General features: G+C 41.0%; 1 protein-coding gene across 1 annotated transcript in view; it reads left to right on the top strand.

The window, feature by feature from the left end:
* The first annotated feature begins 157 nt into the window (after positions 1 to 157).
* The window catches only part of NECAB1 (N-terminal EF-hand calcium binding protein 1), a 60,382-nt gene continuing 42,129 nt past the window's right edge, over positions 158 to 18,410 (top strand). The window contains exons 1-3 of the mRNA XM_058807441.1: positions 158 to 265; positions 3,515 to 3,539; positions 13,723 to 13,831. Coding sequence (XP_058663424.1) covers positions 158 to 265; positions 3,515 to 3,539; positions 13,723 to 13,831 — 242 coding nt within the window. The remainder of the gene's footprint in view (positions 266 to 3,514; positions 3,540 to 13,722; positions 13,832 to 18,410) is intronic.

The raw sequence follows: 18,410 nt of genomic DNA, 5'->3' as shown, positions 1-18,410 counted from the left end.
CCTGCCCTCGCTGGGGCGGGCTCCCGGGGCCGGGCGGGCGGCTCGGCCCCCGCAGGGACCCCGGCCCGGCCCAGCAGGGACCCCGGCCCGGCCCCGCAGGGACCCCGGCCCGGCCCCGGGCGAGCTCTGAGGCGGCTGAGGCGGCTGAGGCGGGCGGATGGCGGCGGAGCGGGGAGCGGGGCTGCGCATCTTCCGCGATGAGAGTACGGGCACGGAACCCATCCTTCGCACCGGCCACCTGCGAGTGTTTGGGGAGGGGCACCTGGTTTGTTATGTATTGCCTTTTTCTCTTGTCTTTTTTCCTCTCCATACTTCCCCCCTCCCCGCTTTTATTTTTTCTTTTCCTTTTTATTTTCCCTTTTTTTTTTTTTTTTTTTCCTGATCTGTTATCTCCTCCCTCGGTGGAAGGGGGTGAAACCCAGTGAGGCTGTGAATCTTCCCCCTTTCCCTTTCCCTTTCCCTTTCCCTTTCCCTTTCCCTTATCCTTTCCCCTTCCCCTTTCCCCTTCCCCTTGTGCTTCTAATGGCTGCATGTGTGAGGAGAGCAGGTTAGTCTCTGGGGGTGGCTAGAAGAGGCTCTGTCACCATTCTAAACAGGTGAAAACAGTCCAAACAGTCACCTTTCTAAATAAGTTACTTCAAATTTTATTGTTTTTATTGGGGCGGGGGGATGGGGGTACTTTTCACTAAAGTTTCTCACCCTATAAAAGTTTTTGGGCTTTTTTCCCTAACCATGCAGGTTCTTCCCATCCCTTCAGACCCTGATGAATTTGAGGAGCCCAAGGTCAATGTGCAGAGAATCCTGAGCCCCTCAGTCCTTTGAGGGTGAGCCCAGGGAGGTGTCCTGATGAACATCTGGCCACGCAGCCCCAAGAGGTGCTGTGCTAGGCTGTCCCCAAGGGCGTCTTGCAAGGTGCAGCTGTAAAGTTTTCTTGTCCGAATTTGTGCAGCACAGAGCATTTCTTTGTTCCAAGGCAAACCGTATTAAAAGGCAAACTCCCACCCAAAGATCTTCAAAGTATCCCCTTACCTTGGTGAGACCTGCAAATCTTGAGACCAACTCAACCACCAACTCTGATCCGCTTCAGACCAGCTCTAGTATTGGCATTATTCCACAAATCAGCTGGAATGGCATAGCCTGTATTAAAGGACTCTTTATCTAGATGTTTTCTCTAATATGCCCACTTCAACTTCCCCAACCTTTCTCCAGTTTCAAGTGAACCTCATCTGCTCATCTCTGATTTCTCTAGCCTCCACAGAAAATTGTTTAAATAAGACATTTTATTGACTTTTCCATTCAGTTCAATTTTCATTTTAATTCAAGTGTACATTGAAAATGCAGGTTTTTTCTTTGGTTGGGTTTTTTGTGTTTTTTTTTTCTTTTGTCTCAGAGATACCACTTGTAAAAGAAATGGGAGAATTACAGTCATACGTCTCAAAAACAGAAGAGAAATCCAAGTTGTCAGAAAAACATTAAATGCAGCCAGCTCCCCAATTTAACTCAACACACTGGATTGGGAAATTGCACAAGGTCAGATTATCTGAAAAACTGAAAAGTTTTGATTTCACTAAAGTAGAAAAGATTTAAAAATAAAATTATTTCTTTAATTTTTAGCAATTTCCTTAACCAGTGTCATGTTCATATTTATAGGAAAGCAGATACCTTTCACAAACCCACAAATAGGAGGAGGCTGTTTCTGTGATCTTCCTCTTATATCTGGAGGAAAACCTTAAATCCAAGCCATGCCTGCTTCAAAGCAGGGACTGGACCCTGGGGGCCCTTCTGCTGTGATAAAATATCATGTCACAGATATTTTAGATTTTGGGGGTGTGTAGGTGTGTGATTACTCCTCAGTGAAGTAGCCCCACCTATATAAACACATTTAAATTAGATCAGGCAGCAAGAGGTTTGTTGTAAGGCTGCACAGAAAGGGCGGCACTGAGGTCCTGATCCCCCTGGGGAATAGAATTGTAGAATGATAAAATGGCATGGTTGGAAGGGATCTTAAAAATCATCCAGTTCTAAAGCCCTGCCATTGGCAGGGACAGCTTCCACTAGACCAGGTTGCTCAGAGCTTCATCCAGCCTGGCCTCAACTCTGCCATCCACAACCTCCCTGGGCCACCACTACCAGTACCTTAGCACCCATACAGTAATGATTGTTTTCCTAACATCTAATCTAAACCTAATCTCTTACAGTTTGAAATCATTCCCCGTTGTTCTGTCACTAAATGTCCTTATAAATAATCTCTCTCCAGAGAGAGAGACCTAATGAGAGTGATTTATGATTGCTAAAACAACCTCTTCTGTGGTCTTCTGTCAAACTCCCTCTCAAGTGTTTAAAGGATTTTAATACTTGCTTAAGGTTGGGGCAGGGGGGTTAATTAATTAAAACAAATTATATAAATTTTAAATAATAATTATAAAAATAATAAATACATAAAATAATTGATTTAAAATCAATTTTTAAAATTACTTAAGCAGAAAATTTTACCACTCTTGACCTATGGTTATGGGACATTTCTATTTTATTGAAACTCCACTGCTACATCCCTTCAAAAGTCCAATCCTTATACTGAAAATTGAGCGTATCAGTTATTTGTATAAAGAGGGAGGGAAAGTGTCATCTTACTAAGTATATTTCATATTTTATGTGCTGTAAATTTGGTTCAATGCAAAGTTCACCATCAGTGAAGTCCTGGATGTGGGTCACAACTCTGTTGGTTTCCCTGCCAACACCACCCTCCACAAAACAATCATGAAGGTGCTCCCAGAGAGCTGGGCACTTGGATCCATCTTGTCTGGTTTCACTTCTAGGAGCAGAGCAGCCATGGCATGTGCTGGAGAAGCTGTTTAAATGCTACTAACATTTTAATAAACCAGAGAATGTTTCCATTGCTGTCAGCTCTCAAAAATATATGTGCAAAAACATATTTTGAAACACTTCAGTGATATTTGCTGCAGCAATAGAAACTAGGTTTGGAAGATTTGTTTTCTTGCTTTGTCTACACTTGTGGCAGCATTTCCTGGATGATTCTCCATTGCAGTGACACCGAGTCTGATCCCTTTGTGCCACCCTGATTTACCCTTTGCTTCCTCCACCCACACAAACCAGGAGTCTTTCTCACCACCTCAGATGCTCAGCACATCCTCCCAGCCATCATTCTTGCTCTGCTTCTTTAAGCCACTTCTCTCAAACCTGAATGCAGTATCATGGTAGCCATGTGGTACCAGGTTTTGTGCCTGAACATCATCCTTGTAATCCATAAACAAACTGGAAAATAAAGCTGGTTCTTGCTATGGTCTTGGTTGTCAGTGCACACAGCAACGGAGGAGTTAAAAAAGGCTCAGAGGGATACATGAAGACGTGTTAATAACTTTAAAATTCTATGCAGCTTTGTGAAAATGTGATGTAGAGCCCAAACTATAGATCTGTACTAAGAAGAACATTGTTTGTTATTAACCCATACAAAAGAAAAAAATGACTTTGTTCTTTCTGTCTCTCTTTTTTTAAGATACTAAGAAGAGCAGACATGAATGGTAAGATTTCTCGCATGTCTTGCCTCTTTCCTTTGGAAAAAAAGAATCCATCATTAATTCAGCATTTTAAGTCATGTTTTAAACATCCTAACAGAAAAAGCAGACATCCCTCATGTCATTTTATGTTTCCTGCAGATTCAGTGCCATGTATTATGTTGTGTTGTGATCTGATCTTCCCTTCTTTAAGGACAGATCTTATGCTTTCACAATTTGACATTTGTGTTTCATTTGCACTTTGGGTACATGTGAATGTTTTCTAGTGACACTGACTCAAGAAGGTCTGAAGTACTTGTAAGAAGCTCCATCTTATCTTTTTTTAACCATCATAGGCTACATCCAGAAATCAGCTTGTTTTTGTATTTTTTCAGTGTGTCAGTTGGAAGAATAAACCCTTGAATCCAATGCACATATTTATACTACGAAGTCATAAGTTTTTTATTAACAAGAGAAGCATTGAACAGTGGCAAGACCACAGATCAGATAGGCTTAACCCTGACAAGTAATTCCCAGTCCAGTCAATCCTCAGAAAACAGATACTGGGTGCATTCAATAAAGAGAAGGCAAATGGATACCATTGAGAAAATCAGTGATAACTTACAAGGAAGAGCTCTTGGACAGCAAGTGGCTACTGTACAGTTTGGTGGTATAACTGAGCATGTGGAATAACTGTACTGTTGCTGAGAGAGAAATCTCACCTCCACAGCCCACTTCTGTTTGCTATTCCTGCCCCAGCTCATATGCAGCAACTGGCACTTCCCACAAGACCATGGTAGGCTCCTTCAGAGGGCTCAGGAGCCACAGAATCCATCACTGTGAGAGTTTTTTGGTAGTGTTTTCTTTGTTATCTCCCTCAGTCAGCTCGCTTGCCAGTGGTTTGCATGGGCAGTGATTGTGTAAGGTGAATTCCAAGGTGAGGGCTGGCATGGGAAGAGGAGGAGGACTCCCTGCCCCTGCAGTGTGCATCTCTAGCTTTGTTACCTGCCAACCACAGCACAGCTCTCTGGCATGCCCCTCAGACCTGCTCGTGGGGTTTGGAATAATGAGTGTGCATCTGCTCTGAAGATTGATGAGGGTCGGAGCACGTGGTACAGAGCAGAACTCATCAACACCCTGGAGACCAAAAGAGACCCTGGAGCTTTGTGTCCCTGTCCTGGATTTTGGGCTCGTGCTGTGCCAGCCCTGGTGGATCCACTTTGGTGCTTAGGAGCACTTCAGTCCTCATTTGGGTTCCCCCACAGCTCATTACCATACATTGCTGTGAAAACAGGGGGAACAGCTCCCAGTATTGGGGACAAACCAGAGCAATACAAAACCCAGAGATATTGGTCACTGGTATTCCTACCTGTATACGTTTTTTTACAACATATTACTGGCAGAAAAGTGGCTAAGTTCAGTCACTTCAGTTCTATTAATGTCCATGAACTTAAAATTATTTCAGCTTTTAGGCTTTAATTGTGTTTGCTCAACCATCAGTTGCCCATGGGACTTCCACTTTGTTTATCTAGCAATGCACAGGCTTGTGCCACATTGATAGGGAGATTTGTTTCAAGGCTGTGAAGTTAAGTTCATTTTCAGCAAGGTTATTGGATATGTGACTACTTACTGAAAATGCTCACACCGTTGTCACCATAAATTATTGGTTTTGGTTAATGACTGGTCTACTTACACTTTCAGTGTCTCCTTTCTGTGCTACAGGAAATCAACTATTGGCTTTCAGTAACTACATTACTGTCCATGACACAGCCCTGTTAAATTCTCTTTATACTTTTAATAGAACCTCCTCTGCTGTATTCATTCATTTTGTGAGATTAAAATACCCTCAGAGAAAATATCATCAAAAACTTTACTAGATTCTTGCTAGACAGCAAGGAAAAAAATATATTAAAAAAAGTGGATGGAGCTGATAAGTAGGAGTATTATATAAGCATTTTTACTATGAATTCATGGACTGTGGGACTTCGGGTAAGCCTTCCACCACAAGGAAAGATAAATATTCTTGCAAAGGCAGTATAAAATGAAAGATCAAAAGAGCCAAGACATTCTACTGAACTGCTGGTACTCAAAATTGCTACAATAATTTATGGCATTTGTGGTCAATTAAGAAAGTCCTTTAGCAAACAGCCATGTGAATGAAGTCATACAAATGGCTTCTTTCTTTGCCGGCCCCAGGTACATATATTACTCTGTTACCGTCCTATTTCTGGAAATATCAGCTATGCAGAGATTCCATGAGAGGATCAGCTTCATAAACTCTCTCTGTAGTTCTTATTTCATGGCTCTGCTTTTTGTGGAGCTGATCCACATATCTCCCATAAATGAAAAGGTCATATGATATTTTTGAAGGGAGAACAAGGCACAGGGAAGGATTTTAAAGAACTATATGGTTCATAATATTGACAGAAGCAACAGAAAATCCTGAGGGGGTAAAAAAGCAATTTCATAAAGGTGAGATGCTGCACATTGACCTTTTTGGAAAGGAGATGTTTCAGGTCTGTATGTCAAAATGAAATTTTGGTAAGGTTTACTTTATAGAACACCACAGACTCAAAGGAAAGCATGTGGATTTCACACAGAACTAATTTGGGGGAAAAAAAATCCAGCTAAAAGGAAAAATCTTCATCTGTTTAATTTCTTTTGCTATTTAAAAACAAAATCAAATTCATTAAATTCCTCGCAAAAAATAAAATTTTGTCCCTAGCCTGCAATTGAGGGAGCGAAGAAAAAATGGGAAACTGGAACTGCCAAATGCAATCTTTTCTAACCCCCCCAAAAAAATTCACTTCCCTCATCTCTCAAGAAACAGTGGTTGCCTCACACACATGTGAATGCAGCACCTGCATGTGTTTGTCTGCATGAGGTGTCTCTCTTATCCCCTGATATGCCAAGAGGGACGTGGGGCACCCCATCAGCCTTGCAGTGAAATGATATCAGTTGTTGGTGAATGTCACCCAGGGGCCTCTTGTGACCATGCAGCTGTGACATGTGCCCAATTAGAATTGCCTCCTGCCAGAATTCCCTCCTCTTAGCACAGGAATGGAATTTCAAATACATATTACATTGCAGAAGTCCAATCACAAACAGTCTGACTGTCAAATAGATGGGGGAAAAAAGGTAATATTTTACTGAGAATGCAACCCTTAATATTGCAAGAGTAACAAGGGGAAGGCGCCTTGACACTGATGGTTCAACACTGATGGTTCAACACAGACCAAAGTCAAGGAGCACCACAAAATAACTAGAGAAAAGTGCCCTGCCTTTGCTGGCATCATGGTGGGGGTCATTTCTCTTCCCATCCCACTGGGGAAGAGGACCATTGCCTTTGCCTTTCACCAGAGTCTGTCTATCATCTCCAGCTCTGGATCTCTTCTCCTGCTCTGGAAACTTGGCATGCTCTGGTGTTTGAGACTTCTCTTGGCACTTTTTAGTGTCCATCCAGTCAAACCTCCAGGGAGTTACTCCTAGCCCTGTCCCCCAGGGGGAGTAGCTCTCAGCTGTCTCTCTCCTCCACAAAATTCAAATTGGTGTTTGATTATGGCCTTAACAAAGGCCATAACTTAACAGCTCCTGCCCCCGAGCTCTTGGATGCCTCTAGGCCCTAAGGAGGGCAACTCTAATATGACAGGTTTGGAAAAGGTGGTTTGTATATAGATGTTTTCATTGATTTGCAGATACAAGTCAGCTGTTAAGAAAAAGCACTGAGTGAAACTATACCTCAAACACTCTTAAAGCTCCTTAGAGGAAGGTATTTAAAAACATCATTGGTAATATCTGCCACAGAAGCAGACATTTCCGTAAAAAGCCAAAAAGCCTGAAACGTAAGGAACACTGTAAACAGCTTGCTTCAGGCATGACTGCAAACAAATGAGGGAAAATTTTAAAAACTGACTAAACAAAAGAAGACTAAAGCTCCATACATTGACGAACCTGAATATCAAACAACCAGCAGACTTGCAGCAGCATCTTATTGATGTCGGAATCACTGCATTTATGTCTGGTTTAATTTTTTTTCTCTGACATTTCAAACAAGCACTCACTGAAAGCTTTTTTCCCCCTAATATATATATATATATCTTTTTTAATGTATTTGAACTAGGATCTATAAAATGAAAAATAGTCAGATGAGATAATCTTTGAATTCTGTCATATTCAGTACCCCTGATGTCCATGATACAGAGCAGGCACACCAGGCTTTTATATGTAGAATTCTGAAACTGTATAAAATACTGTGATTATATATGCAGCATATTGATTACAATAATCTGAGGATTTCAGCCCAGCTCTAAAACCATGCTAACATTGGCGTAACAAAAACTGTGGGTCATAAATAAAGGATTCCTTAAAATAAGGCGAGTGCAGCAGTAGCACCCTGTCCCTTTCACTGGTGTCAGTGACCAAAAGGTTTGATTCACAGATCATAGGCTTTTGAGTGACCAACAAGATTTCTAGAAAATAACCAGAACACCTCTGAAGTGCACCTGTATGATCATCAGGAGGAAATCTTGCAATGCCTACTCCAGAGTCAGCTTTGCAGAGACCAGAATAGATGTTTTCCTATTCATTATTTATTGACAGTGCCTTTTCAGAATAAACACTGACTTTTCAGGTGAGTCTTTTACCATCTGTGCTGGCTCATGTGTCTGTAGGTGAGCTCTGGCAAGGTGAAAGCTGCCTCACTGCAGCAGTCCTCAGACTGGGATTTCTCACTGGCTCTAGCTAGTTTACCAGAGTGCTGGTTCATACTGTACCTGAGGATTAAGGGAATATGCCTCTGAGAGGCAGAGAAAGCACTTTGGGAAAGGGATCTCTGGAAGCTTCCCTAAAGTGAACTGTCAGAGTTGGCCTGCAGGCTCTCAAGATTGCCACTTAGTGGGTTAAACTTTTTTCCTAAAAAAAATTTTGGAGTTATACCAAAGCAAAGAATGCAAAGTCCTTGATTTCAACATTTTTTATCTAGGCCAGTATCTCCTAACCTGTGGCTATAACACCCTGTCATCTCATGAGGTCTTCAGCTAGCCCAGAGACTGCCCCAGAAGCTCTGCTCAGTGGCAGCTGGATCAGTGCACAGGCTCTCCCCTCCATATGGTCTGGCCAGAGAGGTCACAGCATGACTGGGTAACACAGCTCTTGTGTGACCTCCCTGGAGAAAAACAGCAATGTGCAGGAATCCCTTGGGGAAGCTCAATGCACCACAATACCCAGCGAGTCAGGGCTGAGTGGCCCAAAGTGGCCATGTTTGAGCTAGAGATTTACTGAATGACTTTGCAGAGCACATTTTCTAAACAGAAGCCAGAGGACAGAAATTCTCTGAACTGTAGCATCCCTGATTTAAGCTCCCAAGTTACTCAGTGAAGGGATTAGTAAGGCAAAACCCTTGCTGTACATCGCATGAACTGTCACCATGTTGCTGTTTGCTTCCTGACCATCTGGATCCACTGCAGACATGATCCTGCATCCTGTTCCAGAGCCCAGGCTCAGCCTGGGGTGGGATTCCCCGTTCACCCCCCGCTTCATTCAAGTGCTGCATGGCTGGAGTCTGTGCTACAGATTCCCCAGAAACATTTCTGTAGAAATAACCTAAACCCTCTCCCTGTTAGCCTTGGAATCACTTGGTTACTTGTGTGAAGCTTTTCTAGCATGAAAGATGGAATAATGGCTCAAAATGCCTATTTCTGATTTTATCAACATACAATATAGATCAGAGTCAGGAAAAGCTTAGTGGACTTGCCCAGACTCTTTAAATTTTCCTGTGCTTTTTCTGATGCAGCCCCCTTATGATTGGGACCTAGTGGATATTATTGGCATGCTCACCTTGGCACACTGAAATTTGTTATTTTGGCAGACCTTTCTTGGTCTGATTCCAGCTTGTGTGCCATATGTTAATAAACCACGTGGGTTTCATCTTTTTGCATCTGGCAATAGTACTCAATAGTAGTCTGTTCAAACCTTTTACAGCAGGTGGGGACTGTCAGTGCCTTCCAAAGGACAGGTCCCACAGCAGGTCCCCAGGAGCAGGTGAGCTGGGAGGAGGACCCACGTTCACACTGCCTTCCCAGTGTGTTTTCTTCAGCTACACAGGCTCTGTGGCTCACGTGAAACACTTGAAGGCTTTAAGTTCTAAAAAGGCAGATGGATTCAAAAATCCATAAAGGGCTGTCACAACACCCACAAGAGAAACTGAGCTCCCATTGAGAATTGTGAGGGCCTGAATGGGTCTGTGTTTTGGCCCTTGCCTTTCCCACGGCAGAAGTGACTTTGAGTACTTTGAGTAATTTTCTAGTCCCTGTTGTACCTTCCTGGTGAATAAATAATTTCTGCCACAGGGAGTTTTTCCATTTATTAATATCGTTTGTTGTTATCTCTTCTTCCTTTCCTAATTGTTGGCCTACAGGGACAGAGATCTGTTCTTATTGATCTGTGCTTATAAACAACCTCAATGCCCTGGTAGTGTGCATGCTGCCAGTCTGGAGGCAGTACTTGGAGTACTGTATCCAGTTCTGGGCCCCTCACTTTAAGAGGGACGTTGAGTTACTTGAGCGTGTCCAGAGGAGAGCAACGAAACAAATAAGGGGCTTGGAGCACAAGCCATATGAAGAGCGACTGAGGGAGCTGGGGTTGTTCAGCCTGGAGAAAAGGAGACTAAGGGGTGACCTCATCACTCTCTACAACTTCCTGAAGGGTGGCTGTGGTGAGCTGGGGGTCGGCCTCTTTCTCCGGGCAACAACGGATAGAACAAGAGGACACAGTCTCAAGTTGCGTCAAGCTAGATGTAAGTTAGAAGTAAGAAGGAAATACTTCACAGAAAGAGTGGTCAGAAACTGGAATAATTTACCCAGTGAGGTGGTAGAGGCATCATCCCTTGAAGAATTTAAAAAAAGACTGGATGTGGCACTTGCTGCCATGATCTAGCTGAACAGTTAGAACATCGGCTGGACTAGATGATCTTATAGGTCTCTTCCAGTCTTGAAAATTCTGTGATTCTGTGATTCTGTGAGGCAGGTTTGGTGTGGCCACAGCTCTCTTCACAGAGAGCAGCAGGCACAACTTCCCAAGGATTTTTCCTGGGAAGGCAGTGAGAAACACAGAACGAAGAAGAGAAAACAATTCTTATCTCTATTCACTGCTTCTGTTGTTGCACATGTGGAATGTGTTATGGAGATTGCTTACCTAAAGTGATTTGGTTATTGGACACCGGTGAAGGTTGTTTTGATTCCTTGGCCAGTTGGGTCAAAGGTGTGTCCTGGCTGTCTCTGACAGTCACAAATTTTTCTATAGTATAGTATAGTATAGTATAGTATAGTATAGTATAGTATAGTATCTCTTTAGTATAGTTTTAATGTAGTATTAGTGTAATATAGTATCATTTAATAAAGCAAATTTTTCAGCATTCTGAATCATGGAGTCAGAGCACATTATTCCAAGCATCAGGGACTCCCTACAACAATAGTTTGGCACTGTCTGATTGGGCCAAAACAGCTCTGAGGGCTCAATTATCCAAATCACATCCTTCTAAGGTAAACCCCAGGATGACCTTCAGCCAAGAGTGGTTCTCTCCTCTGATTGCCAAAAACTCCTACATGTGGCTCTTCCAAGTTCCATAAGTGCTAGGGCTACCATTCAGCCATATGAGCTCCATCTGATGTGGCTCCTGCTATGAAAAAACTCTTTTTAAACTACTTAGAAAGGCTCACAATCCTAACAGAATGCCCAAAATAAGGGAGAGTGGAAGTGGTTTAGTTGTCCTCCAGCATTTGCTGGCATCTCTGTGAGACATCCTTCTTCTCCACATCACTGTAACTTCCTTCACCAGCTCTAGTCTTACCATTTGCCATTATCTTTGTGCACACAGTCTCCAAATACCTCTGTGCCCTTGTCCATTATTTGCTCGATACACTTTAGCTCGCTGAAATCACCTTTCAACTGAGACACTGTGTGTGATTTTCCTCTGTCAGATATGCTGTTCTTTACTGAAGGCATCAGCTATCTAAAGAATATCCTGGAGATTATATTAGCATTTTTGCAGCCAACTGGCTGGGGGATATCCCTTGGGCATATTTTACACAGAAAGACATCTACTCAATAGACAGGTGAATGTTACTGAAATAAATGTGAGAATGCAATTGTAACGTGGACGAAGGCTCCTGTAAACCACTGTGTGAATCTGTTTCTAAATTTGCAAGTGCAATGTGGGGAAATCTATTTTATTGCTTATATTTTCATTTTATTTACTTGTCTGCCAGTTGAGAGACAAAGGAGAATGGGTGACTGTGACTGCTTGTGAAGAAGCCCTTCTTTTGAAAGATGTCAGAGAAGACAGACAAAAGCAAGCAGGTCTTGCAAAACAGCTTCTTAAATAACATTGCCAAGGCAAATACAGCTGAAGGTTGATTTCCCTGATGGATGCATAGCTTCAGAGAAGTTTATTTCATTACTCATCCTTCCCCTGTCACTTTGCCAGTGGCAAGGATTGAAGAATCTCTAATAGAGGTTTCTGCTCAGCACTTAAACCAGATAGCATTTATCTGGGCACTCCAATGGCACTGAGGTGTGCCCAGGGCAGTGGTGCTAAGCACACATGACACAGCCTTTAAAATAAAAGCTATTCTTGACAATAAAAGCTATTCTTGACAGTTGAGGGGGAAAAAAACTAAACTGTCTAGGCAAATGCATCTTCAGTTTAACAGCACAGGAAGCACTTGTTCAGTGTTGGGTCTGAGCTTCATGTGAGCACTGAGGAAGCACAAGGATGGCCACTGGCAATGAAACTTGCCCCAGCTGCTCTGGCAAAACAGTTACACAAAATCAGAGAAATGCCCTGGATAATCAGAGCTGGTTTTTGGTAAAAGTAACTCTATGAAGTCTGTAAGTACCAAATAGGTTCAAAAAGTCCTTGTGTTTTGCCAGAAACAATCTCAGTGATTTGTCACTCAATGTCAATAACATTCAGAATGTTATTAAGAATAAACAGCAATGAACCAAAAGGCAATGTCTGCTCTTGGATGACAAAAAATAAAGAAAATAACTAAAGTACCCAGTCTGTTGGTGGATCAGTGATTTTCTGGATTGAGATAAAGCAAATGATCCTGAAGGACTGAAACAGACTTGTTTTGTATTTACCCCAGGCTGTTCTATGGGTAAACTTGTGTGTTTATCTCAGGAAAGTTGCCAGAAGTCACTGAGTATTCTCAGTCACAAGTATTCTTGAGGTGTGTATAACTTGCATGCAAATCAGCCTTCCCAGCAACGGATAAAGCTGCAGAGGTAGTTTGATTAAGCAATTGATTGTATCTGTAAGAGCCAAAGGAAGCTTATCTGTGAGAACACTCAGCTCAACACACTCAATATTTGATATTCCTTTTCTGTAACCAGAGCCAAATGGCAAATGTATTTAGATTCTCAGCTAGGTAATCATTGCAGTTTTGTGCCTTCTTGGTTTCTGGCTCTTAAAGATCTTGACATTTTATTTTGATTGTAATGATGATCATCTCCAGCTACACTCTATCTTTTCATATTAAACATTTCAAAATGGTTTTGTTGAAACAGACATTTAATTTGTACAATTTGAAACCTCTTCACGATATCTGAAGCCATATATTCCAGACAAATTATTAAATAATAGCAAGTAAAAGAAGGAGGAAACTTGTCAGCTCTACTCTTCAAATCTGCCTGCTGTAGTACAGCATGTAGTCACAGGAATTAGATACTGCCTTTATAATAGATTCTTCACACTATAAAATTAAGTCACAATGCACTGTAGATTAGTCTGATGCTTAGAACATCTTAGTCTTATCCTCTACAGTTTTTTTTTTTGTGCCCTGTGAGGGATTCAGTATGTTACTGAGGGAAAGAAAGAAACATGTGAACTTACATTTAGTGCTACCCAAAAAAGTTGTGAAGTGTTAGGCTATAAAAACATTCTTTATGCTTCATGCAAAGGCTCAATCAATTTAGATAAATCATTATTTAAGTACAATTTAATCTTTGAGATTTCTTCTAAATAACAGGAAAAGGTTTATCTTTATTTGACTTTTGTTTGCTGATAATCATCCTTGCATTTAAAATATAAAATTTCTACATTTAAGCTAAAGACCTAGAGGCTTTTAACACTTTCCTCTTTTACTGCATGAAATAAACAAGAAAAAACATGAATGAAATTAAGTCCATTTCCATTTCTTCATCGTTTCAGATGATGGAAAACTGTCTTTTGATGAATTCAAAGCTTACTTTGCTGATGGAGTTCTGAGTGGAGAAGAACTGCATGAGCTTTTTCGCACCATTGATAAACACAATACTGAGTAAGTGCCCCCTTCTTACAATTCCAGTGTCACTTTCTGCACCTGCAAATGGAAAACAGACCTCAGGCAGATTTTAGGAAACAAGTTTATGTAGAAAGTTGCTTGAAGGAAGCCAGGCTGTGTCACATGGCTATAAAATGTATAAGTGAAGAGTTTTGAAAACTCATTGAAATATTTGCATATTTCAATAGATGTGATTTGGGTACTGAGAACACAGGGTGGAAATTTGATGCTTTCTGCATTCCCCCACCATGGAAAGCAAAGGCCTCCTTCAGGCTTAACTGTGAATTCCTCAATTCTCAATTGCACTGAGTCATACTGAGATGAATACTTGGAGCAGATGTTGAGAAGGAAATAAAATAAATGAAACAATTCTATATAGTAAAGAGTTGTGCTGGTGTGTCCTTGGGATATTCCCATTATGGTTGGGTTTAACAAGGCCAAGGGGAAATAAGCTGACAGGAACTTCATGAAGTTCAGCAAGGAGAAGTGCAAAGTCCTGCTTCTGGGGAGAAACAAGCCCCAGCTTTTGTGGGAAATGAAATCAAATTAAATGTAGTAGAGTTCATAAGATTTTAGAGTTTTTACCAAAATAATGTCCTGAAGTAAGCAGAAGAAATGGTACTTGATCTGCTGGATTTGTGGGGAATAAAAAATACTACAGGATTTATGATGTGATTAAGCGATGGGGTGATCGAGACAAGGAGGAGGAGTCACCACCCTGGAGGTATTTGGGGGATTTGGCAATGCTGGGTTAACAGTTGGACTCCATGGTTTTAGAGGTCTGTTCTAATCCAAACAATTCTATGATTCTGTGGTTCTATGCACCAATAAGTGCTGGGGTCCACTCAGCTGCAAAACAGCTTGGCAGAAAAGGATATTGGGTGGACACCAAATTGAAAATGAGCTAACAATGTGCCCTTATGGCCAAGAAGGTCAATGAATGACCCAGAGTCAAAAACTCATTTCAGAGCCAGACTCATTCCCACAGCTTTGGACTTCCTCATATGTACCACATATCTGTGTAAGTGGTTTTATTTTACCATAATTCCATTTGTCTGCAAGCATCCTGATAAAGGCAGAAATTCTTGATACTAAGCAAGATTTCTAAGAAAAAATTACATTTTATTTGTAAAACTTTTTAAATTAATGTATTATTATTATTATTGTTATTATTATTGTTGTTGTTGTTATTGTTATTACACCATTTTCTCTTTAACAGGGAATATATAAATCTAAAAAATATGTAGAAAAATGAGGATAACATTATGCTTTTCTTCCTGGTAGATAGGCACACCTGAAGAATTGGTGCAATTGTTGAATGCTGCTGCTATTAATTGAAAATAGGTAATTAAACTTTCATGGCAGCCATCTGAGAGAGAGATCATTTTCACTGTCCAGAAAAAGCCTGGCAAAAATCTGAGCACAAAAGCTTCAGAGTAAATGCTGTGAAGAGTTCAGTTTTCATGTATTTCAGGGAATGGAGCAGGTGGAAGATTAAGACAAGCTACTAAATTACCTTTTTGAACCAGAAGAAAGGGTGCTCTGTATTGATGGATTAACATTTGTTACAGGAGGAGGAGAATCTAGATATGGGTAAGAAAATGTACTTGAGGCTTGGATTTAAAACAGCAACAAGAAGCTTTTTGAGTGTTTTTTTCATGGAGTCTTGAACTGATAAAAGGCTTTAGGGTGACTTTGCAGCTGAAAAGTATTATACCATACTTGATATATAACAGAGGCAAATACATTTTAAAAGCTTTCCCCTACCCCTTTGTAAGCTTTTGAGGAAACCTGTCAGCAAGGTGTCACAGGCCAAATATCAGATGGATATAGCAAAGAGAGACAGCTTGGCCAGTATAATATAATTTCCTTGTTAACATAACTTTCAAAAAGAAAAAAAAATCACATGAAGCAGATATGATGAAGCAAAAACTTTACTCACTGGCATTTCCTGAAAAGGGCAAGTTATGGTAACATGTCTCAAATTAATGAGCTAGCTGAGAAAAGTAGCAAAATGTTCATTGAACCTTGGAAAGTGTTTTAACGTAAGCATTAGGAGAATCATGTACATATCAAACAATCACCAAACCACCTATTTTAAGACAGTTTCACTTCCAAATTATCCAGGGGAATGAAATGAAAATTATGCAACTCAGAAGTATTTTATGGCTAGTTTTCAGGACGGGAGGGCAAAGGATTCTGCTCAATTTTGTACCTAGTGGGATAAGATTTGCACAGATTATTTTGTCTCTCTTATCCAGTTAAAATGCAGACACTGTGAAACTCTGGGCAAATCTTTTATCTTCTCTCTGCTTCACATCACCATTTACAAATTGCAGACTGTAGCTCCCTATCCCAGGAATACTTCATAAGCATTGTGATTATGCAATGATTTACACTACACATAAATGCCTAGGACAGATGTCTAGGGAAGCATGTCATGATCCCTTTGTTCATTTCATGGAGTATCTCAAGATTTCATAACCATCTTGTCACAACAGCAGACTTTGGGTTGTTTCCACCTGCGTTAAATCCTTTAGCTCTGCCAACATTCAAAACCTCACTGTCTGTGTGCACAAGTCTTTGTGCTTTAAAGCCTCAAGATGAAAGAGGAGATGTGGCCTTGGGCTGATAGCCATGGACCACAAACTCAGGCAATTTGAATTCCCTTCTCAGCTGTGCTGCAGCAATTTTCCAATAAAAGATTCAAAGCATGAATGACTTACACTGGCTTAACACTTCTAAGGAAACTAAATTGAGCAGGTATTAAACCCCACTATTACACGGGCCCTGATGTCAGTCTGATTGAAGTGAGATTTAGATTATTAACTTTTAAAAAGACCAATCCAAGCCAATGCAACATGCTTGTCACAAAGCAGATAGGCTGTGGAAGACTGCTGAAATGAGTAATTACCATTTCCAGTGTGATAGCAGGGAAAATAACAGAGGGTTTAACTTCCCAATAATTCAGGTTGTGTCTGCCTGACTGACTAGGATCTCTGCACCTTGGTATTTGAAGCAGTCAGGTGTTCTCTTTTTACAGAGTAAAAGGAGTCAATTAGTGCCTAATCAGCAGGAAAAACACAGATGAGTAAGAATTAGTTACTGCTGCACCAAGTTTCCAAGACATAGGTTGAATAGGAGTCTATTATGACAGGATGAATTTAAATGTACTTTTTTTCCTAGACCCTAAAGTACAGGTTATTAATTCAGGGCAGATCATTGCTTGTACTAAAAATTTGCATTAGCCGAGGATATTTCCTCAGTTTGGAATACATAATTTGGACATATATTTAGCAGTTTATGAAGGTACTTCCATGTATACTATTTTTCTTTCTATTTAAAAATATGTACCTTACCTTTTTATGGCATTTGATATATTAAATAAATACTGTTAAAGACACAGTGTACAAATTGATTGCCTTAATTTTTTAGCTTCTTTTTTTCTTTGGACACAGCCAGAAACAAATGCATAAGACAACCAAATTAGGTAAAGTAGCGTATTGATGAAAAAAGGAATTTTTTTTTTCCATCTTTTAGTACTGCTATGATATTTTACCTTTCTTGAAGGTAAGCTTTGATTAGGCAATACAGTGAGCATTGCTGACATGTAATTACAAGGTGGCTGTTCTAGGGGGGTAGCAGTTAACCATTCTTCTGTAAGTGTTGTTTCCAGTATTGTCATTACTTCAGAGTGAAGCTGAAAGCCAATTAAGCATTTGAGTGCCACTGAGAGTCACTTCTATTTGTTCTTTCCAGGATCTCATGAATCCTTTGGGCAATCATATACCATTAAATGGCATAAATCTGCAGCTGTGGAGGGTCCACACTCAGATGCCCTCACACTGCCAGTGGAAGAAAAGGCTTTACATTGATGCAGAATTGATGCTTTGCATTGATGCAGAAGGGATCAGGTCGAGGCTGTTACAGCCACATCTCCAGGTTCTTGTTTCCTAGCATGCATTTTCTTCTACTGCAGTGTCCTGTACTTAAAGACCTGTAAAAAACCCCAACCGAACAAATACAGGTAGGAAATCAAGAGTTTTGACTTAAGCTTCAGCCTGGAGTTTATACTGTATTTCTCCTCCCCTTTTCATAATTATTTTGCAGCTAGCCCCAATATAAACACACTCTAAGCATCTGGGCAGCATCTTAGGCTCTTCTTAAGTTATCAGGAAGCCAAGGTAGATTCCCACAGTTTCTTGAGTAGGAGCCAAGCCCCCAGAGTAAGAGTTAGACCAACATGAGTGCATATCTGTGAGCAGGGAAGGGGCAAGAGGAAGAGTTTAACTTTCTGTCCTGATCTGACATGTATTTGACATGCCATCCATGTGATACATCTGTAATGTCAGTTTGGGCCTTGGTCAGTGCTTGTCCTAACACTTGAAAAAATCTCAATGCACTCTATTTGAAATCTGAGTTAACATTTTTGGAGTTTGTCAGGGTGAAGGAAACGCAGTGTGGTTCCTCACCCCTCTCTCCTCCCCCAGTCTGAGCTGCAAGCTCCACATGCTCAGTGAGGCTCTGCAGGGCTGGTGGGAGCAATGGGAAGGCTGTTGGAACAAAGGTGAGTGCT

The sequence above is a fragment of the Ammospiza caudacuta genome, chromosome 1 (assembly GCF_027887145.1).
Source record: "Ammospiza caudacuta isolate bAmmCau1 chromosome 1, bAmmCau1.pri, whole genome shotgun sequence".
In the NCBI taxonomy this organism is placed as follows: domain Eukaryota; kingdom Metazoa; phylum Chordata; class Aves; order Passeriformes; family Passerellidae; genus Ammospiza; species Ammospiza caudacuta.
This window is presented reverse-complemented; position numbering and strand designations above follow the sequence as displayed.